A 24,557-nucleotide genomic window follows, 5' to 3' on the forward strand; every position below is an offset into this window, starting at 1 on the left:
TCCAACGTTTGTATTGAGACAGTTTATTTTTAGTAAGTGTCTCGTGACAGTCACTTGATTATACTGTCAATTGGATGGAGACTTTGTAAAGTTCGCATTATGTGTTTGGTTTGAGTTCAAGTTTGCCGACTCAACAATGTCTGAAGATGAAAAGAAGCCCCTTTTGGGGTCAACAGAAGAAGAGGAGTTGTCAGGATGTGGTGCTACATTGGCGTGTAACCCAAGGAGGTCCTTACATCGATATTTGATTTTAATAATCATGTGCTTCCTGAGTTTCGGTACAGTACACCATTGAGAATTTTAACTGGTAGAATTGTAATGTAGAGTCTAGAGACACACCCATTCTCACCGTTTCTATCTCACTACCCCCCCCCCCCCCCCCCCCATTGTCACCGTCTCTCTCTCTCTCTCTCTCTCTCTCCGTCTCTCTCTCTCTCTCTCTCTCTCTCTCTCTCTCTCTCTCTCTCTCTCTCTCTCTCTCTCTCTCTCTCTCTCTCTCTTTCTTTTCCAATTTCTCTCCCTCCCTCTCTCCGAATGCCAGACAACTCGGCTCACGTCGAGACAGCTCGGCCCAGAGTTCTGAGACAAACCGGCCGACCGCGAGACAACTTGGCACAGGGACAATCTTGTCTATTGTTGGACAAGTGTTGTTTTTTAAATTAAAGTAATCTCACCGAAATAAAAGAATGTGTTTTTGTTAGTATTGAATTAGTGCCCCTTAACCTAAACGTCCCGAAACGAAGTGTCATGTCGGATTGATAAATTGCTGATCCATTTATCTTTGAAGATAGTTTCCACTGTTCTAATAATTTGTTTTTGTTCTACAGTCGGTGACCTAAACATTGAAGATGATCGTTATTATAACTATTTATGTATATGTGTTCTGTTGGTTTTTTGCGTACATATGTGCGTATGTATTTAATGTAATAAATGTGGGAATCTATCAGTATAATGCATTATTATTACTATAGTACAATACTTCGACACTACGACATGGCCAACTATCATACTTAACACGCATATAATGTGTCACAGCATGCCCCGTCTATCAGTCTAATAACTAGGCCCAGAGTTGTCCCCCCGGGCCAAGTTGTCTGGTCCCCCTCTCTCCCTACCTCTATCTCTTCCCCCCCCCCCCCATTATCCCTCACCTTCTTTCTCTCTCTCTCTCTCTCCCTCTTTGCCTTTCTCTCCCTCTCTCTCCCTCTTTGCCTTTCTCTCCCTCTCTCTCTAAATAATGTTTTTAATTTTTTGCCTCTCTTTTTTTTTTTGGACACAATTATGGCCCTTGAACTTGTAATGCACAGTATTACTTTAAAAGTACTCTAAGAATGCTTGGGGCGGGATTTGGCTCAGTCGGTTAAGTTCTCGTCTGAGATGTTTGCGCCACAGGATCGAACCACCTCGGTGGATGCATTCAACTGATTGTTTTTTCTCTCGTTCTAATCAGTGCACCACAACTGGTCAAAGGCCATGGTATGTGCTATCCTATCTGTGGGAAAGTGCATATAAAAGATCCCTTGCTAATGAAAAAATGTAACAGGTTTCCTCTGATAACGAGTCAGAATGACCAAATGTTTGACATCCAGTAGCCAGTGATTAATTAATCAATGTGCTCTAGTGGTGTCGTTAAACAAAACATTCTTTAAAGGCACAGACCCAAATTTAAGCCCATAAAAATTAACACTAAGTTTATACAAACCTGCAACACACATTTCGATATGGTTATAACAGAGAAGCTGAAGTCTGTGGTGTTTAAACAAGGAAATACCGTCAAAAATAACTAGAGCGTGTCTCATTAACCATTACTTCTCAGACAACATTTGGATATGGTTTTAACAGAGAAGCTGAAGTCTGTGATGTTTAAACAGGGAAATACCGTCAAAAGTAACTAGAGCGTGTGTCGTTAACCATTACTTTGTAGACAACATTTGGATATGGTTATAACAGAGAGAAGCTGAAGTCTTTGATGTTTAAACAGGGAAATACTGTCAAAAATAACTAGAGCTTGTCTCGTTAACCATTATTTCTTAGACGATTGTGTGTTTTTAAAAACTAGGATATTTAGCTTTAACTAAGAATGCTTGTTTTGATTGCAGGCAGCTACTTCTGTTATGACAACCCGGCCGCTCTACAGGACACGATGATGAAGGATCTGAACCTGAATGAGGGAAAGTTCATGCAGTTTTACTCCTGGTATTCTTGGCCAAACGTCATCCTGTGTTTCTTCGGGGGATTCCTTATCGACCGAGTCTTCGGTGTTCGCATGGGCGCCATCATCTTCAGTTGTTTCGTCACTGTTGGACAGGTGGGTGTGAGAGATACTCAGAATTACAGTGAATTTGATACTGAGAGCATAATTTGCTGCTTTCCTGTACAATGCAGGCTTCTGAGAATTGAAAATGAGCGTAACCCATTTATCAGTTACGCAAAAACAAATTTAGGTAACCCATTTCCTTTTTGCATAACCCGTTAAGTCCATGTAAATGGTGTCCTTATTTCAATACGCTAACGAAAAATATGTCACACGCAAAATTAGACTTGCACGTGATCAAACAGGAAGGGGTGCGTAGTAGAAGAATTTAGGCCATCCCATTGGCTGTTGGGATGTTTGGACCAGTCTACTAACCGTAGAGAATATGGGTTTATTTTCCATTACAATCATAGTTCCGTGAATACTATATTAAAGGTTGTGGTAGGTGCTGTCCTGTTTACAGGGAAGTATTTTACTGTTCCAGTACGTCTGTTGAGTTAATTACTGTGGGTGACACCTTATGGCCCCATGCTGAGGTATGTATCCAAGGCTTAATCGTAAGAATTTGTGGCAGATACATGGCAAGTTTAAAATGTTTTGCAGTAAATTTGAGCCTGCCTGCACCAATTTTTAAACAAATAAACACAAAATACAAAATGCAACAAATAAACCCAAAATTTTAAACAAAAAAAATGATCCTTTCAACAGCAATATTTTTATCCAATTGTGAAAAACTGCTATCAGTAAAGGCCTTGACCTGCAATTGCTGTCGGTGCCACCATTAAATTCGAGTCCTGCGTATCCCTTTCATTCATTTAATAATAATATGGATTTTATTAATTTTCTACACTTTTCCAGGTTTTGTTTGCCCTGTCATATCACAGTGTTCGAGCTTTGCGTTTTCCTTTCATTCATTTAATAATAATATGGATTTTATTAATTTTGTACTCTTTTCCAGGTTTTGTTTTCCCTGGGAGCTTTGTTCAACTTGTTTTGGCTGATGTGTGCTGCTCGCTTTATTTTTGGGTGAGTTTTCTATTAATGCAGTTTGAAAACCGAGATGGACTAAATTTATGAAGCCAGTTTTTCTTAAAGCTGCAGACCCTAGTTTCCCGTCCCAGGGTTGGTCACTGGTGAAGTCGGAGGCTGGACCTGGGATGCGGGTGCCTGAACCTTATGGATAGGGGCACGTTACTAGAGTTCCCGTCCCCATTCCTAATTTGAACCCATGAAAAAAACATTAAGTTTGGTTAATCTACAAACGTGTAACACATTTGGATAAAATTACAGTAGAGTGAATATAGTCTATGGTGTTGAATTGAGGAAATATTCCTTAAAATAGAATAGAAAGAAATCTTTTATTTAACAACACACTCAACACATTTTATTTACGGTTATATGGAAAGGAAGGAAGGAGATGTTTTATTTAACGATGCACTCAACACATTTCATTTACGGTTATATTGGCATCGGACATATGGTTAAGGACCACACAGATATTGAGAGAGGAAACCTGCTGTCGCCACTACATAGGCTACTCTTTTTCAATTAGCAGCAAGGGTTCTTTTATATGCACCATCCCACAGACATGGTAGGAGATACCACAGCCTTTGATGTACCGGTCGTGGTGCACTGGCTGGAACAAGAAATAGCTCAATGTGCCCACCGGCAAGAATAGATCCCAAACTGACCGCGCATCAAACGAGCACTTTATCACAGAGCTACGTTCCGCCCCTAAAAATAGAATAGAGCTCATCTCTAACTATTACTTCTCAGAGGTAAATGTTTAAAAAAAAAATTAAATGCATTATGTGGTGTTAGAAATACAAGCATGACCAGATATGCTTTGGATGCATGGAACTGAATAAACAATAAAATATTGGTAATTTCATGCGCTTGCGTTTAACATGATGTCGTTGGTAATATATGACGTCATATTAATGTGAGGTGGTGACATGAGGTCATTAGACACAGTTTTAAATTAATATTTTGTCATTAAAACCTTCATTTTAAAAGCTATCTTGTTAATTTGTAGTGTTAAATTTTATTTAACACATGAAACAAACACGGCAAATATGATACTGTAGTTTATTCATGACAAAATGGTCAAATAAAAAGGTTACTTGTTCAGCCATCTTTGTCTGTTCGTGTAAAATAATGGTTTATTTACCGAATGAATGAGAGAAAAAGACCATCATATGCGGTCATGTGGGATAGATAAAGTACACCTGAGGTGGTAAAAATTTCGATCTGGGATGAGGCTTGACAAAGATGGCTGAACAAGTAACCTTTGTATTTGACCATTTTGTCATGAATAAACTACACTATCGTATTTGCCGTGTTTGTTTCATGTGTTAAATAAAATTTAACACTATAAATTAACAAGATAGCTTTTGAAATGAAGGTTTTAATAACAAAATATTAATTTAAAACCTCACATTAATATGACGTCATATATTACCAATGACGTCATGTTGAACACAAGTGCGTGATATCCCATGTGAGATAGAAATTTCTTATATGACTTTCTTTCATGGGATAGCTCTGTCCCATATACCTGAGGATGAGAGAAATAGAGATTATTATACGAGCTTGTGTGTCGTACTGATTTTACGAAATGAGTGTCAGGATTTTTGTATTGCCCGTGCGAGAGCGGGGGTAATACATGAATCATGACACAAGTTTCCTAAACTCGGTATGACTCACGCCCGAGTGTAATAATGTCTTTACTATCAATATTATTATTGTTGTTTTCTTTATGAATAACAACTCAAAATGTTTCAGCCACAACTAGAAAGAGGCACCGAAATGACGTCATATTTCAAATGCACAGTCTCAGCTAAGACTGGAGAAGCAACGTCATGTTATGATGTCGCTTCCCCAGATTATGTCATTACACTTGTTATTACACGTGTGCTTCGTATGATTATTATTAACTCGGTTATGTTGAACCATATGGATATTAAAGCAGATGTAATACACATGTAGTGAAAAATATGTGTTTAAAAAAAACTACTGTCTGTTACTCAAAATACAGGTGTTTAAGCAATTGTAAACGTATGTAGTTATACATGTGTAAGACTAAAACCGCAGGCCTTAGGATTTCAATTTCATGGGAAACACTTTTTCTGTTTCGTGCCTTGTGATCATGGGAACCCAACGGAAACTGTTTTTAGGTTTCATGAAAACAAGTCGTAGGAATCCATTTTTAATACCATTGATTTAAATTATTCTTATCGCAAACATGTTTTTAAACTCAATATAAAGTTGATTTCATCACACCCTCTCATTATATGCATGTTGTTATGATTTTGACAGCTAAACAACAATAATAGTTTAGGCTTACGTCATTTCCTCCCATAATGGAACTATAGGAAATAGTCGGGCCTATTTGATTGCCACCTTCATTTCGCAAGTACATGCATGACATCAACTTTTTGTTTATTTTAGTAATAGTAGTCAAAAGGTTAAATATTTTCTACAAAATTATATTTGAATTTAAATACTATTTCTTGACCCTCATATTTAAGAGATACACTACAAATAATTAGTGCCAGTAATTTTGGTTCATATGTGTAAAGCGTTTGATTGAGCGTGTGTTCGAACTTGATTCAGGTTTACCTGAACCGGAACACTTGAGAAGTTTGGTTAACACAACTATGCAGATCGGATCTTGTCATTGTGTCAAACACACTCTTCAGTAGTGTGATATTAGAAACATAATTTTTTTTTTTTTTTTTAAATATATATGTTATTTTCGTAGAATAGTCATGGGAAACAAAATTTTGGTTCCATGATTTTACCGACACGCTACCGGAAACGATAATTACGGTAAAATCGAAAGGCCTGAAACCGGCTTTGTAAAGTGGGCCCATTATGTTTTCTTGACCAGTGTAATTTTTATGTTGATTAGTGTGTGATGCATTTTATTATTCAAGTGATTCAACATAACCGAGTTGATAATAAACATACGAAGCACACATGTAATAACAGTGTAATCTCGTAATTTTGGGCAGCGACGTCATGACATTGCTTCTCCAGTTCTAGCTCAGACTGTGCATTTGAAATATGTCATCATTTCGACGTCTCTTTCTAGTTGTGGCTGAAATATTTTGAGTTGGATCTTGTTATTCATAAAGAAAACAACAATAATAATATGGATAATAAAGAAATAGTTACACTCGCGTGTGAGTCGTACTGATTTTTATGAAACTCATGTCAGGATTCATGTATTACCCTTGCTCTTGCTCGGGCAATAAAAAAATCCTGACACTTATTTCGTAAAATCAGTACGACACACAAGCTGGTATAATAATCTCTACATACTGCCCACAGCCAAAGTAGCCAGTGGCTAAATGGCTACAACATTTAGTATTTAGCTAATATAATTTTATTTAACTTTCGTAATATTTTTTAATGTTATACTCTACATATATTTAAAGATTGGCTCAAACTAAATTATTCCCAGTGGACGTGAACTCTGATATATAGATTTGTGCTAGTTTTCTGAATAGTCATTTCGTTTCAACTTATTTTCGTGCTTATATCCATTTAAGGTTCAAGCATGCTGTCCTGGGCACATACCTCAGCTATCTGGGCTGTCTGTCCATGACAGTGGGTTAGTGGTTAGTGAGAGAGAAGAGGGTATATTGTCCTTACACCTACCCATTAATCCCTTAAGACATCACTCTAGGTGAGAGCCGGTACTGGGCTGCGAACTCTGTACCTACCAGCCCATAGTCCAATGGCTTAACCACTGCACCACCGAGAATTTACAGAAAGATTTTATAACCACAAAGGGATCATCAAGTATGGGTGCAATGAATTATCTCCCCTACCAATGATGTATTAAGTTTTTGTTTGTAAATGATTGATATTGTAGATTTATTGTAAGTTTTTAAAATTTTATTTAGTAATATTTCTATATTCAGAATGCAAATATACTAGCATTGCTAAATGTTCTTTATTGAATATATTTCAATTTAACTAAAGTCATGAGGCTTTTTCTCAATAATTATGTCAATACTGTTGTTACCCACAAAATGTTTTGTGACATTTTGTCATACAAGTAATTAACTTCTATAAATTACATATTATTGTTATCTTTCTTTTCAGTATTGGCGGAGAATCACTGGCTGTTGCACAGAACACATATGCTGTCAAATGGTTTCAAGGGAGAGAACTCAACATGGTTTTTGGTCTTCAGCTTAGTTTTTCTCGAGTTGTAAGTTGTAATTTATGATTGAAACTTTTCCACACAGGCAAAATTGCAATTTTTAGCTTCTTACAGCAGTTTTAACTCCTGAACTTTTGCCACAAATAAATACAAAATTCATAATAGTAATTTTTTCAACCAATAGCAATAATTTTATCCAGTTGTAAAAGGCAGCCATTGATAGAGCACCTGACCCCCGACTAATCATATCATAGCTATGACAGTTGCCTTCAGTGTTGCCATTAAGTTTGAGCCCTGTTGAAGTTAAAGCTTGCTCGGAATGTGCGCATAAAACTCTATGACCTGACCTGACCTATATTGTTTTGTTCTTTGTTTTATTTTATTTTATTTCATTTTTTTGTTGTCAGGGCAGCACAGTTAACATGAATGTAATGCAGCCGGTGTATCGTTTTGTCAGCGAAAGTTATACAGGATACACATGTCTAGGTGTCTCATTGTTTGTAGGTAAGTTCTTAGAGCAACAGTTATTTGCTTTTAGGTTTTACACACACACACACACACACACACAATCCACTACCAGTTCAGCCTAAGGGGACTAAGGTTTTAACAACATCTGTCCATCTGTCTGTCTGTCCAATGGGGCGGGACATAGCTCAGTGGTAAAGCACTCACCTGATGTGTGGTCAGTCTAGGATCAATGCCACTCAGTGGTCCCATTGGGCTATTTCTCGTTCCAGCTAGTGCACCATGTATGTACAATCCCCCAGTCTGTGGGATTGTTCATATAACAGATCTCTTTCTACCTATGGAGAAATGTAGCGGCTTTCCTCTTTTAAATTGTGTCAGCTCTGGGAGAGCAAAACATTTCGCCAAACTATCTAAAAAAAAAAAAAAAAAAACCCCAAAAACCCAGAGTTATTTTCCAACAAAACACCAGTTATTACATTAACTGTTTTTGCCAAATGAAAATAAAATTCGCCAATTGTTTCTAAAATTCACAATTGGCGAATTTGGCGAGTGGCAGAGCTAGCCCTGAGAATTACCAATGTTTGACATCCAATAGCCGGTGATTATTAAATCAATGTGCTCTAGTGGTGTCGTTAAACGAAACAAACTTTTAACTTTGTCTGTCTGTCCATCTTTCCCATATAAGTTTTTTTGTACTTTGGTGTTTTTTTGCAATGCTTTAAGATATCGGGGTGTAATTTTATTTATAGCTTGGTCATGTTCTGTTACAGATCATGTATAACATTCATGAGGATTTGGCCATTTTGACAGAGTAATGGCCCTTGAACTTAGAAGATATGAATTTTGTTCGGACCAATATGGGACTGGTATTGCTTTAGCAGCACTCTCACAATGGGAGTGGGATTTAGCTCAGTGGGTTGAGTACTCGCCTGAGGTGCTTGCGTTGCAGGATCGAACCACCTCGGTGAATCATTCAGCTGATTGGATTTTTTCTCGTTCCAACCAGTGCACCACAACTGAACAAAAGCCGTGGTATGTGTTTTCTTGTCTTTGGGAAGCGCAAATAAAAGATCCCTTGGTGCTAATCGGAAAGAGTAGCCCATGTAGTGGCGACAGCGGGTTTCCTCTCAAAATCTGTGTGGTCCTTAACCATATGTCTGACGCCATATAACTGTAAATAAAATGTGTTGAGTGCGTCGTTAAATAAAACACTTCTTTCTTTTCTTGTCTGTGGGAAAGTGCATATAAAAGATCCCTTGCTGCATCAGAAAAAATGTGGGTTCGAGTGACTACGAGTCAGAATTACCAAATATTTGACATCCAATAGCCGATGATTAATTAATTGATGTGCTCCAGTGGTGTCATTACACAAAACAAAACAAACTTTCACTCTCAGAATGCTTGTGTGATTGGTATTAGTTCCTTATTTTAATAAAAGGATCACTGTACTGTTCATGGAAGGACATTTGTATGCATTATTAATTTATGGAAATCTTTTGTTGATAAAGGAAAGGAAATGTTTTGTTTAACTCAACACATTTTATTTTTTTGTTGATAAATGCAGCACATTATTGTTCAAAATATAGCACAGGTTTTTATTTTCATGCTGACTTCTCAAACCTTGTCTCTATTGATGTTACTTATTTCAAAGGTTACTTTAAAATTATCATAGAATGACCAGTTACAAGATATATATTTTAATGCAAGATTTTCATTAATTTTTATGAAATTGAAAAAGCCTTTATTAGAAATATGAAAATATTATGAGATTTGACTACAACTTGGCCAAAAAAGTTTGTCTCGTTTTAACTTTACTTTATTATTTTATTTATCAATTTATTTTGATAGGTGAGGATGTGAACTGATCCAGATACAAGAATGCTAATTTTGTATTTATATAATAAAGCTAGTTATTTTTGTAATTTCATTTTCATAGTTAATTTATATTTGCAGCAAAAAAAAAGTGGGAAAAAAAATATGTACACAAATATTACCTGTTTTACATTATATGTTAATCTTATTTTACAGGTGCAGGAACGTGTGTCTTCTCTTTGTTGTGTGCGCTGTCGCTGGCATTCTTCGACAACCGCAATGATAGAATTTTAAAGCGAAGAGTGAAGACTACAGGTTGGTGCTGTCTGTAGTAGGGGCCCAGTAGTAAAGCGCTTATTTGATGCGTAGTCGGTTATCGGATCGATCCCGGCTGGTGGGTCTATTGGGCCATTTCTTGTTCTAGCCAGTGCACCACAGTTGGTATATCAAAGGCCGTGGTATGTGCTATCCTGACTGTCGGATGGTGCATATAAAGGATCCCTTACAACTAATGGAAAATGTAGCGGCTTTTCTCTCTAAGACTGTATGTCAAATTTACAAAATATTTCACATCCAATAGCAGATGATTAATAAATCAATGTGCTCTAGTGGTGTCGTTATACAAAACAAACTTTTAACTGTCTGTAGAAGCAATACAATTACATAACGCTTGGAGGGGATCTGTTATGTTTGTGTAATTGTTGTTAATTTCCGTAGTCCATAAAACTTTGGTGCAAAAAAGGTAAAAACAGTTTTGGAAATAACAAAAAGGTCCTGTTTTTTGTTTTTCTGTTTTTATGGGAAAATGCATATAAATGTCCTTTACTGCTATTTGATGGCAGAAGGTTTCCTCTCTAAATCTATAGAAAAAGTCATTAAACAAAACAGACTTCAGTCAGTGTGCAATTTTGGTTTAAAACATTTAAATGTCATACGGTCTCCCTGTTTGCAAATCTTTAGAGCCGGCCACCAACCCAGCGAGCCCTACTGTGTGCCTCCAGTAGAACAAAAGATACACCAATTGTTTTGCATGGAATCATGGAAAAGATTGCTATTCAAGACTGTGATTTCCTATGATTGTGATATACATGTATAGGTTGACACTGTCATTTCGAAGAATCAATGTAATTTGTACAAATAATTTTTACGAACCATGCAGGCTCGTGTGCTAGCCAAGCTAGAGAATCCTATATGATTTTTATGCGCCTCAGGCTCCCGGACTCTCCTCAAAATCACACACTACTTCAGTTAATATTTAATATTCCTTTCTTTTAAATGCAAACTAACTCAAATGAAGCCAAGAACACCAGTTGAATATGTTTTAATATCTGAACCATTTTGTTTTGTTGTAGATGAAATGATATGATTATCTGATGTGCAGTATTTCTCAATGAGTGTGTTTTAATCTCTGATCCATTTTGTTCTTTTATAGATGAAGTGATATGATTAACTGATGTGCAGTATTTCTCAATGAGTGTGTTTTAATATCTGATCCATTTTGTTGTAGATGAAGTGATATGATTATCTGACATGCGATATTTCTCACTGAATGTGTTTTAATCTCTGATCCATTTTGTTGTAGATGAAGTGATACGAATAGGCGATGTACGGTATTTCCCGGCCACCATGTGGTTGATATGCATCATCTGTGTCACATACTACGTCTCCGTGTTTCCCTTCGTTGGACTCGGATTGTGAGTATATCATATATGTTCACTTTATAATATTAAGTTACGACTGGTAGGTACTGGATTCACATCTCTATTGTTTTCCCCGGGGGCGGGACATAGCCCAGTGGTAAAGCATTCGCTTGATGCACGGTCAGTCTGAGATCGATCCCCATCGGTGGGCCCATTGGGCTATTTCTCGCTCCAGTCAGTGCACCACGACTGGTGTATCAAAGGCTGTGGTATGTTATCCTGTCTGTGGGATGGTGCATATAAAAGATCCCTTGCTGCTAATCGAAAAGAGTAGCCCATGAAGTGGCGACAGCGGGTTTCCTCTAAATATCCATGTGGTGCTTAAGCATATGTCTGACACCATATAACCGTAAATAAAATGTGTTGAATGCGTCGTTAAATAAAACATTACCTTCCTTCTATTGTTTTCCCCAAGCTTGTTTTAAGATGGTGTGGCACCATGCCTCAGTTGTCTAGCACCATCTTGCCTTAATCAGCGCCATGCTTTTCTGAGATTAAACAAGCAGGTTTTTTAGTAATTCTAAAATTCCCTTTATAAGACACTCAGAAAGGTATTATTAATTAATAAAATGTGTCTGTTATATATTTTGCCTTTCATTTATTAAAACAAGCACATGCCCCAAAAGTCTTCAGTCTACCATGCTTTGTCAAATTTCTAGGGAAAACACTACATCTTGGTACCGGCTCCCACCAAGAAAAAGTTGTAACCGACTAAGTTGTTAGGTGTAAGGCTACTACACTGAGTTCTCTCTCACTAACAACTAACCACTGTCCTGGAATTACAAAGCAGTTTTAAACTATACTAATACAGTTATTACAATTAACTATCGATGTACTGCTATCGAGACACCGACTTTCGCAACATAGTTTGATGTGTTTTTACACTACTATTAAACAAACATTGCTTTCCTTTTAGTGTAAGGATTGTAAGGAGTGTATGACTGCTCTGTGTCTAAGGTCGACGACAGTCACTTTTCACACCTTTGTTTTGCCGTTGTATGCAATAAATGTAGCATATCTTACCGTAATTTCACTTGAATTCCATATTTCGTAAAAGGTACAATTCAGGTGCATTAGTAATGCTCAAACAATTTTTTTTAAATAGCAATTTTGTATTGGGATTTTTCCAGCATTCTCAAAACGGAAACGTCGTTTATCCAGTTTATTGTTATTGTAAGGAGATGCAAAGTGACGTCATTGGAATACTGACATCATTCAAATTAAAAATTAGCTATATTATTACAATGCTTTGCCGCATTAAAATAAAAACCGGCTTTTAATATAGACCCCTATCAAATTTCTTTAACAAGCAGACAACTCTGTGTACAGGTTGGTATTTTTTTTTTTTTTCATAATTCCAGACAAAAAGATGAAAGAAATAATTAGTACCTTTTGTGAAATATATCATATCAAAAAATTGCTTTTGGATATGTTTTATTTATTGTGTACGAAGCCAAAACAAGGGTCCAAAAAAATTACTGTCGTCAACCTTAGTATTAATTTTAATTGTTAAATAATTTGTGTATTTTGTTTTGATACTAAACTACAATACAATAACATCTTTTTTCTTTTTCTTCTTTTTTGTTTTTGATGACAGAGTTTTCTTTGAAAACAAATGGAATCTATCCCCAACAGTCTCCAACAGTGTTAACAGGTAAAATAATAGATTTTAAAATATTGTAAGTAGTAAAGCTAAATGTCTTCTTTAACCTTCTGACTACTGCAGGCAAGATATCTCGCCCGACATCACACAAGTCAACACACCATACACTGTATACAGTGCATTCCCCAATTCATGACTGGCCTCGGTGGCGTCGTGGTTAAGCCATCGGTCAACAGGCTGATAGGTACCATTTTGCACACGGCACTCACCGGAAATAATAATAGACCAGCGGGAAATACATTAATTTTTGTTATTGGCAGCATTATTTTTTCATTTTTCACTGGAAAATACCTGGGAATTTTGAGTTGAAAAAAAGTAGTTTTTGCCAAGTTTTTCCACTTGACAACAATGGCAGCACGTTGCGGTCATTTTCAGGAATTGATAGCTGATTGTGCCAGCTAATTTGATAATAAATTTGACCATTTTACCAACAATGAAAATTACGAAATATTGGGATATATATCATACAGTGAAACCCCTCTAAACCGGACACCCTCAGGACCAATTAAAATGTCCGCTATCAAGAGGTATCCTGTTTATAGAGGTTACATTCTGTACAGATTTTTAAAAAAGGACCATGAAAAATGTCCGGTTTGGAGGAATTCCTGTTTACAGAGAGTCCAGTTTTAAGGGGTTTCACTGTAGTTTGTTTCCCCCAAAATATTCTAGTCATAAAAACACAGTTATTTGGAATAACAGCATCTGTAACTGTAAATAAGAATGTGTTGAATGCACTGATCATTAAATAAAACCATTCTTCCTTTCTTTGTTTACAGTCTCGTATACATCATCTCGGCCGTTGCCTCCCCATTGTTTGGTTTCCTCATCGACCGGTCGGGGAAGAATCTGTTCTGGGTGATGTTGGGCGTGATCGTCACCCTCGGCTGCCACGCCCTCCTCGCTTTCTCCTTTGTCACACCGTTTGCTGCAATGGTAACATATATTATTACCCATATGGTTACAAATATCTTCTTTTTTTTCTCTTTTTTTTATCCACTGCCCCCTTTCCTTTCTCTCCTTTTAAATTCCATCTCATTTCTTCCCGATCCGGCAACTCCTATCTTTCAACTTCTTTCGCTGTCCACCTCCACATCCCAGTTCTTGTCTCTCCAACCATGACAGGTGCTTGTCTCTTGTGGCTATCTGTGCCACACACATATCTTGGTACATATCAAAGTGATATGTCCCACTAGAATGCCAAGTGGGGCATAACACTTAGATGTCACACGATGACGTCATCGATTAGCCACTACAACCTTACAGGGACGTCAACGAAAACGAGATGAGTGATATAAATTAAGATCGATTATTAGTAATAAATAGGATATTAAACTCGCTACCATTTCGTATCATGTTTTTGTCCCTCGTGAAATAATTTTCATTGTCACTCGTTAAAGCTTGTGACAATTGGAAATTATTTCACCCGGGACATAAACATGATACGAAATGGAAGCTCATTTAATAGCCTATAAGTATATCCCATCCTCCTACAAAAATGTTTGGGTTTTTTTGTAAATAATTTCATTTTGGTTTGACAAGAAAAAACTAATTTTTAAAATATTTTTTGTCAAATTTAGAAAACAATCGGCTTAGAAATAAATAATTTGTAGTAAATTCCATAGTATGAAAAAAGCGTTCTCTGTGGGAAGGTTACTATAGATACAGTGTATAATGTTCAAACACTGCAATAACAGGCTCACCTGGGGTGATGGTGTCGTAGGATCGAACCACCTCAGTGGATTCATTCTCAGATGTATTTTTGTTTTCGTCCCAATCAGTACATCAAAGGCTGTGAATGTGCTGTCCTGTCTGTGGGAAAGTGCATATAAAAGATCCCTTGCTGTTAATAAAAAATGTAGCAGGTTTCCACTATGACTATTGGTAAAAAATTAACCAGATGTTTGACAGCTAATAGCCTGATGATTAATAAATCAATGTGCTCTAGAGGTGTTATTAAACAAAACAAAATGTTAACTTTACAATTATAACAATCCCATCCAATTTTCCCCATTTAATTTTTTTACTGTCCAAACCAGTGCTTCTCAACTGGTATATCAAAGGCTGTGGTATATGCTATGGGAAAGTGGATATAAAGAAAATATAATGGGTTTCCTCTGATGACTACAAGTGAGAATTACCAATGTTTGACATCCAATAACCAGTGATTAATAAATCAAGGTGTTCGAGTGGTGGTGTTAAACAAAACGGGTAAAGTGGTAAAGCGCTTGCTCGATACGTGGTCAGTCTGGGATCGATCCCTGTAGTTGGGCCCATTCGGCTAGTTCTCGTTCCAGCCAGTGCACCACGACTGATATATCAAAGGCTGTGGTATGTACTACCCTGTCTGTGTGATGGTGCATATAAAAGATCCCTTGCTACTAATAAAAAAGAGTAGCCCATGAAGTGGCGACAGCGGGTTTTCTCTCTCAATATCTGTGTGGTCCTTAACCATATGGTCTGACGCCATATAACCGTCAATACAATGTGTTGAGTGCGTCGTTAAATAAAACATTTCTTTCTTTGTTAAACAAAACAAATTTTTAACAATGACAAAATATCTCAAGAAAGGAATAAATAATTTTTTTTAATCTTATTTAATAAATTATGTAAATATATTTTTGCATCTAAAAACATCCATATTTAAAGAATTGTAGCTAAGGTTAATTGTAGTGACTTAAGGTGAGTTTTACAACTGGCACCGTAAACTTTACAGCTGTTCCACAAATCAACCGTATGGTAGTCGTAAGTGCCCCTTTAATGATTAAAATCTTCTTTGCTAAGAAATACAAATTAGTTAAATAATAAATTGGTTACCCACTTTTCGGGACCTCTTGGATGTATTCATTGGTATTAGACATCCATGAAGTAACTTTGTCAGTTTATTTGCTAAATGATATTGCCGAATGCTTAAGACATGAGAGTTATCTCTCGTATTTTCTTGTGAAGGTTGTATTGCCTAGAATGTTTTTCATCGAACGCCAAGTTTCATAAAAGGTATTTGGTATATATTGGATCCATTATTACACAAAAAGTTAGTATCCTTCTTAGAAAATGGTCAGATCATCAGTTAACTGCCATTTGACAGCTATGCTAATGGCTAACAACTGCCTAGTACCTATTGTAAATTTTTACAGTAATTTACGACGATAGCAAGCTACGCCTGATCGTGGAACGGGCTGGCAGTCGTAGAAAAAAATTAAGGTTGCAATGATAGGTATTTACGATGATAGTAGTGCTAAGAAATTGAAACGGGGCCAAGTCCATATTTTAGAAGCTATCTACGATATCGTAAAACTATTGCTATGATGTCACTATGGCATGGGCTGTAGCACCAAGATAGATTCGACAATCTTTAGCCGGTGTATAAAGTTGCCTGTACTTGTTTTCAATCTGTTTGAAATATCTGTTTTTTAATTTCAGAGTATTATGGGTTTATCATACTCAGTTCTAGCCAGCGCCCTTTGGCCGATGGTTTCCTTAGTGATACCACAACATCAGCTGGGAACAGCATATGGAATGTAAGTACTCTTGTTTCAAGTTTCAGCCTCAGACTGGGATCTCAAATCTAGCTTGGGGGCGGGACGAAGCCCAGTGGTACAGCGCTCGCTTAATGCGCGGTCAGTCTAGGATCAATCCCCGTCGGTGGAACCATTGGGCTATTTCTCGTTCCAGCCAGTGCTCCACAACTGGTGTAACAAAGGCCATGGTATGTACTATCCTGTCTGTGGAATGGTGCATATAAAAGATCCCTTGCTGCTAATCGAAAAGAGTATCCCATGAAGTGGCGACAGCAGGTTTCCTGTCTCAGTATTTATGTGGTCCGTAACCATGACCGACGCCATATAACTGTAAATAAAATATGTTGAGTGTGTCATTAAATAAAACATTTCCTTCTTTCAACTGTCTGCAGATCAGCATTTGAATTAACGTAACCCATTATCTGTTCGACCGTTGATGATGAATGTTTAGTTTTTATTCCATTTAGAATTCAACATCCTATACTGGTCAGACATCTCAGCAGGGATGAAAGTTCACTGCCTTTCGGCGGAATTCCGCCTTTTTGTTGCGCCAAATGTTTGTTTTTTTAATCCGCCCCTTTTCAACTTTCATTCGTTCCGCCTAAAATTTTCGGAGTTTACATCCAACTTTAGATCTAACATGGCTGCGCCCATTGTGGCCGCCATATTTGTTTATTCACCATTGGCCAGATTTGTCTCGCGAAGTATCATCTGCGCGAGACCAATGCGCAGATCATATACATTGGTCGCGTCATGTTGGACAAAATGGTGGTATTGTTTGCGAATGCGAGTAGGTTCGCAAAATCGGTCAACCTGGTGTTGCCGTTTGTGCTTGGTGCAATGACAGGGTGAAATACGGCGGAAAAGGCAAATCACACTTGAAAAAGCATGCGAGTAAAAACCAGCATGTCTACGCCAGTGCATCCTCGGCCAAAGACATATCCATAATTTGGTAAAATTATTTCAGCCCTTTTGGGGAAAAGTCACTTTCATCCCTGTCTCAGAAAGCTGAAGTGTGTGCCTGTGACAGCATGCTTGAATCTTCATTAAAAAACATTGGCTATAATATGCATTTAATGTCTGAACTAAAACGAACTCTCTTTCCTCTCTTTTTTTTTCTTCAGTATGCAAGCTATTCAGAACTTGGGACTCGCAGTTGTTTCCCTTGTTGCTGGGATGATTGTCGATAATAACGGCTATTTGATTCTAGAAGTATTCTTCATGGCCTGGTTATCACGTAAGTGTAACACGTTTCTTGTGGTTAACTCCATAATCACAGCTAACCAAAATCATTTTAAAATTTAAGAGAGTGTAATATAAACCATAACATACAGAACGATAACAAATCTTACACTAGCCTATCTCTGTTCTCAAGACTTACAAAAGCATGCTTCAAACTTAACCTTTAGACTTTGGATTAATTTTGGACAAAAAACCATGTTGAGTAAAAGTTTTATAAATACATAAAATAAAGTTTATATTTTAGATCAGTTAATGTTGAGTAAAATTAGGCAATTTTTTTTTAAAGTGGCGTTTACTTCAGGGCATTTGTGGCCAGCTGTCCAGTATTTATGTCCATTATTCCATTTTATGACCAGATGTTTTTCAAGAAAACAAACTACGATTCATATCCCAATATTTGGTGATTTTTGTTGTTGGTAAAACATTCAAATGTATTTTTTAATTAGCTGTCACAATCAGATATCGATTCCTCAAAATGACTGTGATGTTCCAACATTGTTCTCCAGCAAAAATATTTGCAGAAAATCACTTTGTCAACTCAAAATACCCAGGTATTTTCCATTGAAAAATGAAAACGTAAAGCTGCCATACTCTGAAGTAAACAGCAGGAAATTGGGAATTGTGTAATGCAATGTATACAGTGTGCAGTATGTCGACTGGCGCGATGTCAGGCACGATATCTCACCTGCAGTAGTCAGAAGGTTAAATGACTAAAAACAAGAAGACAGTTTCAGTGGGTGCAGGGTTGGGAGGGTCAGGTGGTGGTGGTATGAGCACATGCATTTATAATTCAATCATCTTTCCACGATCACTTCTGTTTCAATAATTCTTAATTTTTCTCTTTAAACTCGTTTTTGAAATCTCTGTTTTTGAAATTTTGTTTTTTATTTTTCAGTGGCTCTGATAGCATCTGTAATACTGTATCTTGTGGATGCTTCAAAAGGTTTGTTGGTTTCTCTCTCAGATAATGTTTTTACTGGTTTTCCTCTCTGTGTCTTTTTATCTACAAAATTTAGTATTATTTACTACAGATCAACCAGTATTGTGGAAATGTGAAATCCAAGAACTTATATAACATTAAAGAGACATACCCTAGTTTTTAAACACTAAGGTATATTTTTTACTATTAGAGCTGTTTTTGATAATTGAAATCATACTTTATACAGCAATGGATAATCTAAACAATAAGATCTAAGTATACTTAGATTTTATTGTTTAGATTATCCATTTCCGTATATCCGAAGAGTTTCTGGTCAACCTGGGCCCCGTTCCACGAAGCAGTCTTAGTCCTAAGATCACATTAAGAGCATGACTACATTACACACTTAAGTTGATCTTATCGTTAAGATTGCGTCATGGAATGGGGCCCTGGTGTTTTTAATATCATAAAATGATTTTTTCATATTTTTAAAAATGCAGGTGTGTCTGAGAAATAACAGATGTGGAGTCCAAGTTTTAGTCTATTTTTTAAAGGTGTTTCATTGTCACAGATTCTTGTTTCACTCTGTTGTAATTTTATCCAAATTTGTCAGAGGTTCGCAGTTTAACTAAACTTTAGTGTCCATTTTTACGGGTTGAAACTAGGGTCTGCTTCTTTAATGTTAAAAAGTAACCAATGTTTATTTATGATGAAATATTTGAGGATGAAATTTATAAGACCCCTACTTTAATTTGTTTTTTAATTTAAATTTCAGGAGGTAAATTAAATTTATCAGCTCGGAAACGAAAATTGATGATGGAAAAGGAGATAGAAAAGTGAGTGAATTTTTTTTTTTTGGGGGGGGGGGGGGGGACAATGTTTTTAATCTTGGGGGTTGGTGTGTTTTTTTAGTAAAAGTTTGGCAAATTTAAAAAAGACCTAAAAATGTATGATGCAAACACGACTACAATTATAAATGTTTACCATCAACTGCCTTCGTACAATATCCAAATCTGTTAAAATGTTTGTTTTGTTTAACGACACCACTAGAGCACATTGATTTATTAACCATCGGCTATTGGATGTCAGACATATGGTCATTTTTGACATAGTCATAGAAAGGAAACCCACTACATTTTTTGATTAGTAGCAAGGCATTTTTTATATGCACCATCCCACAGACAGGATAGCACATACCATGGCCTTTGATATACCAGTTGTGGTGCACTGGCTAGAACGAGAAATAGCCCAATGGGCCCACCGACGGGGATCGATCCCAAACCGACTGCCATCAAGAGAGCGCTTTACCACTGGGCTACGTCCCACCCAACATTAAATGAGTATAATGTAATAGAAGATGATGGAAACTTGTTGTGGGTTGTATTGGAAACTTGTTGTGGGTTGTATTGGAAACTTGTATTGGAAACTTGTTGTGGGTTGTATTGGAAACTTGTTGTGGGTTGTATTGGAAACTTGTTGTTGGTTGTATTGGAAACTTGTGGGTTGTATTGAAAACTTGTTGTGGGTTGTATTGTAAACTTGTATTGGAAACTTGTTGTTGGTTGTATTGTAAACTTGTTGTGGGTTGTATTGTAAATTTGTTGTGGGTTGTATTGTAAACTTGTTATGGGTTGTATTGTAAATTTGTTGTGGGTTGTATTGTAAACTTGTTGTGGGTTGTATTGGAAACTTGTTGTGGGTTGTATTGGAAACTTGTTGGTTGTATTGGAAATTTGTTGTTGGTTGTATTGGAAATTTGTTGTGGGTTGTATTGGAAATTTGTTGTGGGTTGTATTGGAAACTTGTTGTGGGGGTTGTATGAAACTTGTTGTGGGTTGTATTGGAAACTTGTTGTGGGTTGTATTGGAAACTTGTTGTGGGTTGTATTGGAAACTTGTGGGTTGTATTGGAAACTTGTTGTGGGTTGTATTGGAAACTTGTATTGGAAACTTGTTGTTGGTTGTATTGTAAACTTGTTGTGGGTTGTATTGGAAACTTGTTGTGGGTTGTATTGGAAACTTGTTGTGGGTTGTATTGGAAACTTGTGGGTTGTATTGAAAACTTGTTGTGGGTTGTATTGGAAACTTGTATTGGAAACTTGTTGTTGGTTGTATTGTAAACTTGTTGTGGGTTGTATTGTAAATTTGTTGTGGGTTGTATTGTAAACTTGTTATGGGTTGTATTGGAAATTTGTTGTGGGTTGTATTGGAAACTTGTTGGTTGTATTGGAAATTTGTTGTTGGTTGTATTGGAAATTTGTTGTGGGTTGTATTGTAAACTTGTTGTGGGTTGTATTGGAAACTTGTTGTGGGGGTTGTATTGTAAACTTGTTGTGGGTTGTATTGGAAACTTGTTGTGGGTTGTATTGGAAACTTGTTGTGGGTTGTATTGGAAACTTGTTGTGGGTTGTATTGGAAACTTGTTGTTGGTTGTATTGGAAACTTGTGGGTTGTATTGGAAACTTGTTGTGGGTTGTATTGGAAACTTGTATTGGAAACTTGTTGTTGGTTGTATTGGAAACTTGTTGTTGGTTGTATTGGAAACTTGTGGGTTGTATTGTAAACTTGTTGTGGGTTGTATTGGAAATTTGTTGTGGGTTGTATTGTAAACTTGTTGTGGGTTGTATTGGAAACTTGTTGTGGGGGTTGTATTGGAAACTTGTTGTGGGTTGTATTGGAAACTTGTTGTTGGTTGTATTGGAAACTTGTGGGTTGTATTGGAAACTTGTGGGTTGTATTGGAAACTTGTATTGGAAACTTGTTGTTGGTTGTATTGGAAATTTGTTGTGGGTTGTATTGGAAACTTGTTGTTGGTTGTATTGGAAACTTGTTGTGGGTTGTATTGGAAACTTGTGGGTTGTATTGGAAACTTGTTGTGGGTTGTATTGGAAACTTGTATTGGAAACTTGTTGTGGGTTGTATTGGAAACTTGTTGTGGGTTGTATTGGAAACTTGTTGTTGTTTGTATTGGAAACTTGTGGGTTGTATTGAAAACTTGTGGGTTGTATTGGAAACTTGTATTGGAAACTTGTTGTTGGTTGTATTGTAAACTTGTTGTGGGTTGTATTGTAAATTTGTTGTGGGTTGTATTGTAAACTTGTTATGGGTTGTATTGGAAATTTGTTGTGGGTTGTATTGGAAACTTGTTGGTTGTATTGGAAATTTGTTGTTGGTTGTATTGGAAATTTGTTGTGGGTTGTATTGGAAACTTGTTGTGGGGGTTGTATTGTAAACTTGTTGTGGGTTGTATTGGAAACTTGTTGTTGGTTGTATTGGAAACTTGTTGTTGGTTGTATTGGAAACTTGTGGGTTGTATTGGAAACTTGTTGTGGGTTGTATTGTAAACTTGTATTGGAAACTTGTTGTTGGTTGTATTGGAAACTTGTTGTGGGTTGTATTGTAAACTTGTTGTTGGTTGTATTGGAAACTTGTTGTGGGTTGTATTGTAAACTTGTTGTGGGTTGTATTGTAAACTTGTTGTTGGTTGTATTGTAAACTTGTTGTGTGTTGTATTGGAAACTTGTATTGGAAACTTGTTGGTTGTATTGGAAACTTGTTGTGGGTTGTATTGGAAACTTGTTGTGGGTTGTATTGGAAACTTGTTGTTGGTTGTATTGTAAACTTGTTGTGGGTTGTATTGGAAACTTGTTGTTGGTTGTATTGGAAACTTGTATTGGAAATTTGTTGTGGGTTGTATTGTAAACTTGTTGTGGGTTGTATTGGAAACTTGTTGTGGGTTGTATTGGAAATTTGTTGTGGTTGTATTGTAAATTCGTTGTTGGTTGTATTGTAAACTTTGCTTGTGTTTGATTTGTTGTTGGTTGTATTGTAAACTTTGCTTGTGTTTGATTTGTTGTTGGTTGTATTGTAAACTTTGCTTGTGTTTGATTTGTTGTTGGTTGTATTGTAAACTTTGCTTGTGCTTTGCTTGTGTTTGATTTGTTGTTGGTTGTATTGTAAACTTTGCTTGTGCTTTGCTTGTGCTTTGCTTGTGTTTGATTTGTTGTTGGTTGTATTGTAAACTTTGCTTGTGCTTTGCTTGTGTTTGATTTGTTGTGGGTTGTATTGTAAACTTTGATTGTGTTTGATTTGTTGTGGGTTGTATTGTAAACTTTGCTTGTGTTTGATTTGTTGTTGGTTGTATTGTAAACTTTGCTTGTGCTTTGCTTGTGTTTGATTTGTTGTTGGTTGTATTGTAAACTTTGCTTGTGTTTGATTTGTTGTTGGTTGTATTGTAAACTTTGCTTGTGTTTGATTTGTTGTGGGTTGTATTGTAAACTTTGCTTGTGTTTGATTTGTTGTGGGTTGTATTGTAAACTTTGCTTGTGTTTGATTTGTTGTGGGTTGTATTGTAAACTTTGCTTGTGTTTGATTTGTTGTTGGTTGTATTGTAAACTTTGATTGTGTTTGATTTGTTGTTGGTTGTATTGTAAACTTTGCTTGTGTTTGATTTGTTGTGGATTGTATTGTAAACTTTGATTGTGTTTGATTTGTTGTTGGTTGTATTGTAAACTTTGATTGTGTTTGATTTGTTGTTGGTTGTATTGTAAACTTTGATTGTGTTTGATTTGTTCTTGGTTGTATTGTAAACTTTGCTTGTGTTTGATTTGTTGTGGGTTGTATTGTAAACTTTGCTTGTGTTTGGGTTGTATTGTAAACTTTGCTTGTGTTTGATTTGTTGTTGGTTGTATTGTAAACTTTGATTGTGTTTGATTTCTGGGGCTGAATGTAGCCCAGTGATAAAGTGCTTGCTTGATGCATGTTTGTTTTGGGATCGATCCCTGTCAGTGGGCCCATTGGTGCATATAAAACATCCCTTGCTACTAATGGAAAAATGTAGCGGGTTTAATTAAATTACCAAATGTTTGACATCCAACAGCCGATGATTAATAAATCAATGTGCTCTGGTGGTGTCATTAAACAAAACACACTTTTAACTTTGTTTTTTTTTAAATATATTTGGAGGATTATTTTTATATTTTTCAGGAGTGAAATAGTGAATTGAAGACCAGTAGACCAGAGACATGTCAAGGGAACTCTTAAAAGAATGTTAATTAAAGACAAGTGTCTTCATAACTAGTTTTATGAAATACTCCACACTAGGCAGAGGAGCTAGTCACAGTCTAACTGTGGAACTTTGTTCTCTTTTTTTTCTTTTTTGCACAAACATATAAATAATATATATTTTTACAGATTTTGTTGAGTATTGGTGTTAGATAGAACATTTCAGCAGAAATCTGGTAGCAAATTTACGTCAACCGGTGGTTTTCTTGTGACTTGTTTTCTTTAGTAATATAATTGTAATATGCTGTTTTATCAAATAGAAAAGGTGCGTGTATGTTCTTTTGTGTGTGGGTTATGTTGTGTGTTTTTGTCTTTTAAGTGAAATGCTTGAGTATGTCTTACGGTTGCAACCCACCATTAGCTTTTGTATGCATTTCAATGCACAATCATCCCACCCTCAAGCCAGAGCTCCACCTTATTTTGACAACCAGTAGTAGATGATTCAATCATCCATGTGCTCTGGTGGTGGTGTTAAAACAGAACAAATTTAAACCTAATTTTGACCATTCTTGGATGTGAATCCAGTATTATCCAATAACATAACCACTGCACTATGGAGGCATCACATTTATATGAGTTACTGCAGTCATTCGTGAGAGTTAATGTAACCCTCTTTCATATTAAGCTTTTTGTTGCATATCAATAGTAAGTTGTTTACTCCACAGTAAACATCAGTCTTTCACATTTGGTTGTAAACAAAATGCTCAATGTAATTAATGGTAGATTTTTTGGTGTTTATTAA

At 36.4% G+C, this 24,557-nt stretch overlaps 1 protein-coding gene across 1 annotated transcript; it reads left to right on the top strand.

Annotated features, from left to right (window-relative positions):
* The first annotated feature begins 50 nt into the window (after nt 1-50).
* On the top strand, nt 51-23,941 carry LOC121370384 (major facilitator superfamily domain-containing protein 1-like). Its single transcript, XM_041495574.1, has 14 exons — nt 51-278; nt 2,100-2,308; nt 3,213-3,280; nt 7,370-7,478; nt 7,838-7,934; nt 9,927-10,025; nt 11,293-11,404; nt 13,008-13,064; nt 13,850-14,006; nt 16,494-16,591; nt 17,716-17,828; nt 18,729-18,776; nt 19,528-19,588; nt 23,738-23,941. The coding sequence occupies exons 1-14, from the start codon at nt 137-139 to the stop codon at nt 23,754-23,756; spliced, it is 1,389 nt and encodes a 462-aa protein (XP_041351508.1). The 5' UTR covers nt 51-136; the 3' UTR covers nt 23,757-23,941.
* Nucleotides 23,942-24,557: the final 616 nt, after the last annotated feature.

The sequence above is a fragment of the Gigantopelta aegis genome, chromosome 1 (genome assembly GCF_016097555.1).
Source record: "Gigantopelta aegis isolate Gae_Host chromosome 1, Gae_host_genome, whole genome shotgun sequence".
NCBI classification, from domain to species: domain Eukaryota; kingdom Metazoa; phylum Mollusca; class Gastropoda; order Neomphalida; family Peltospiridae; genus Gigantopelta; species Gigantopelta aegis.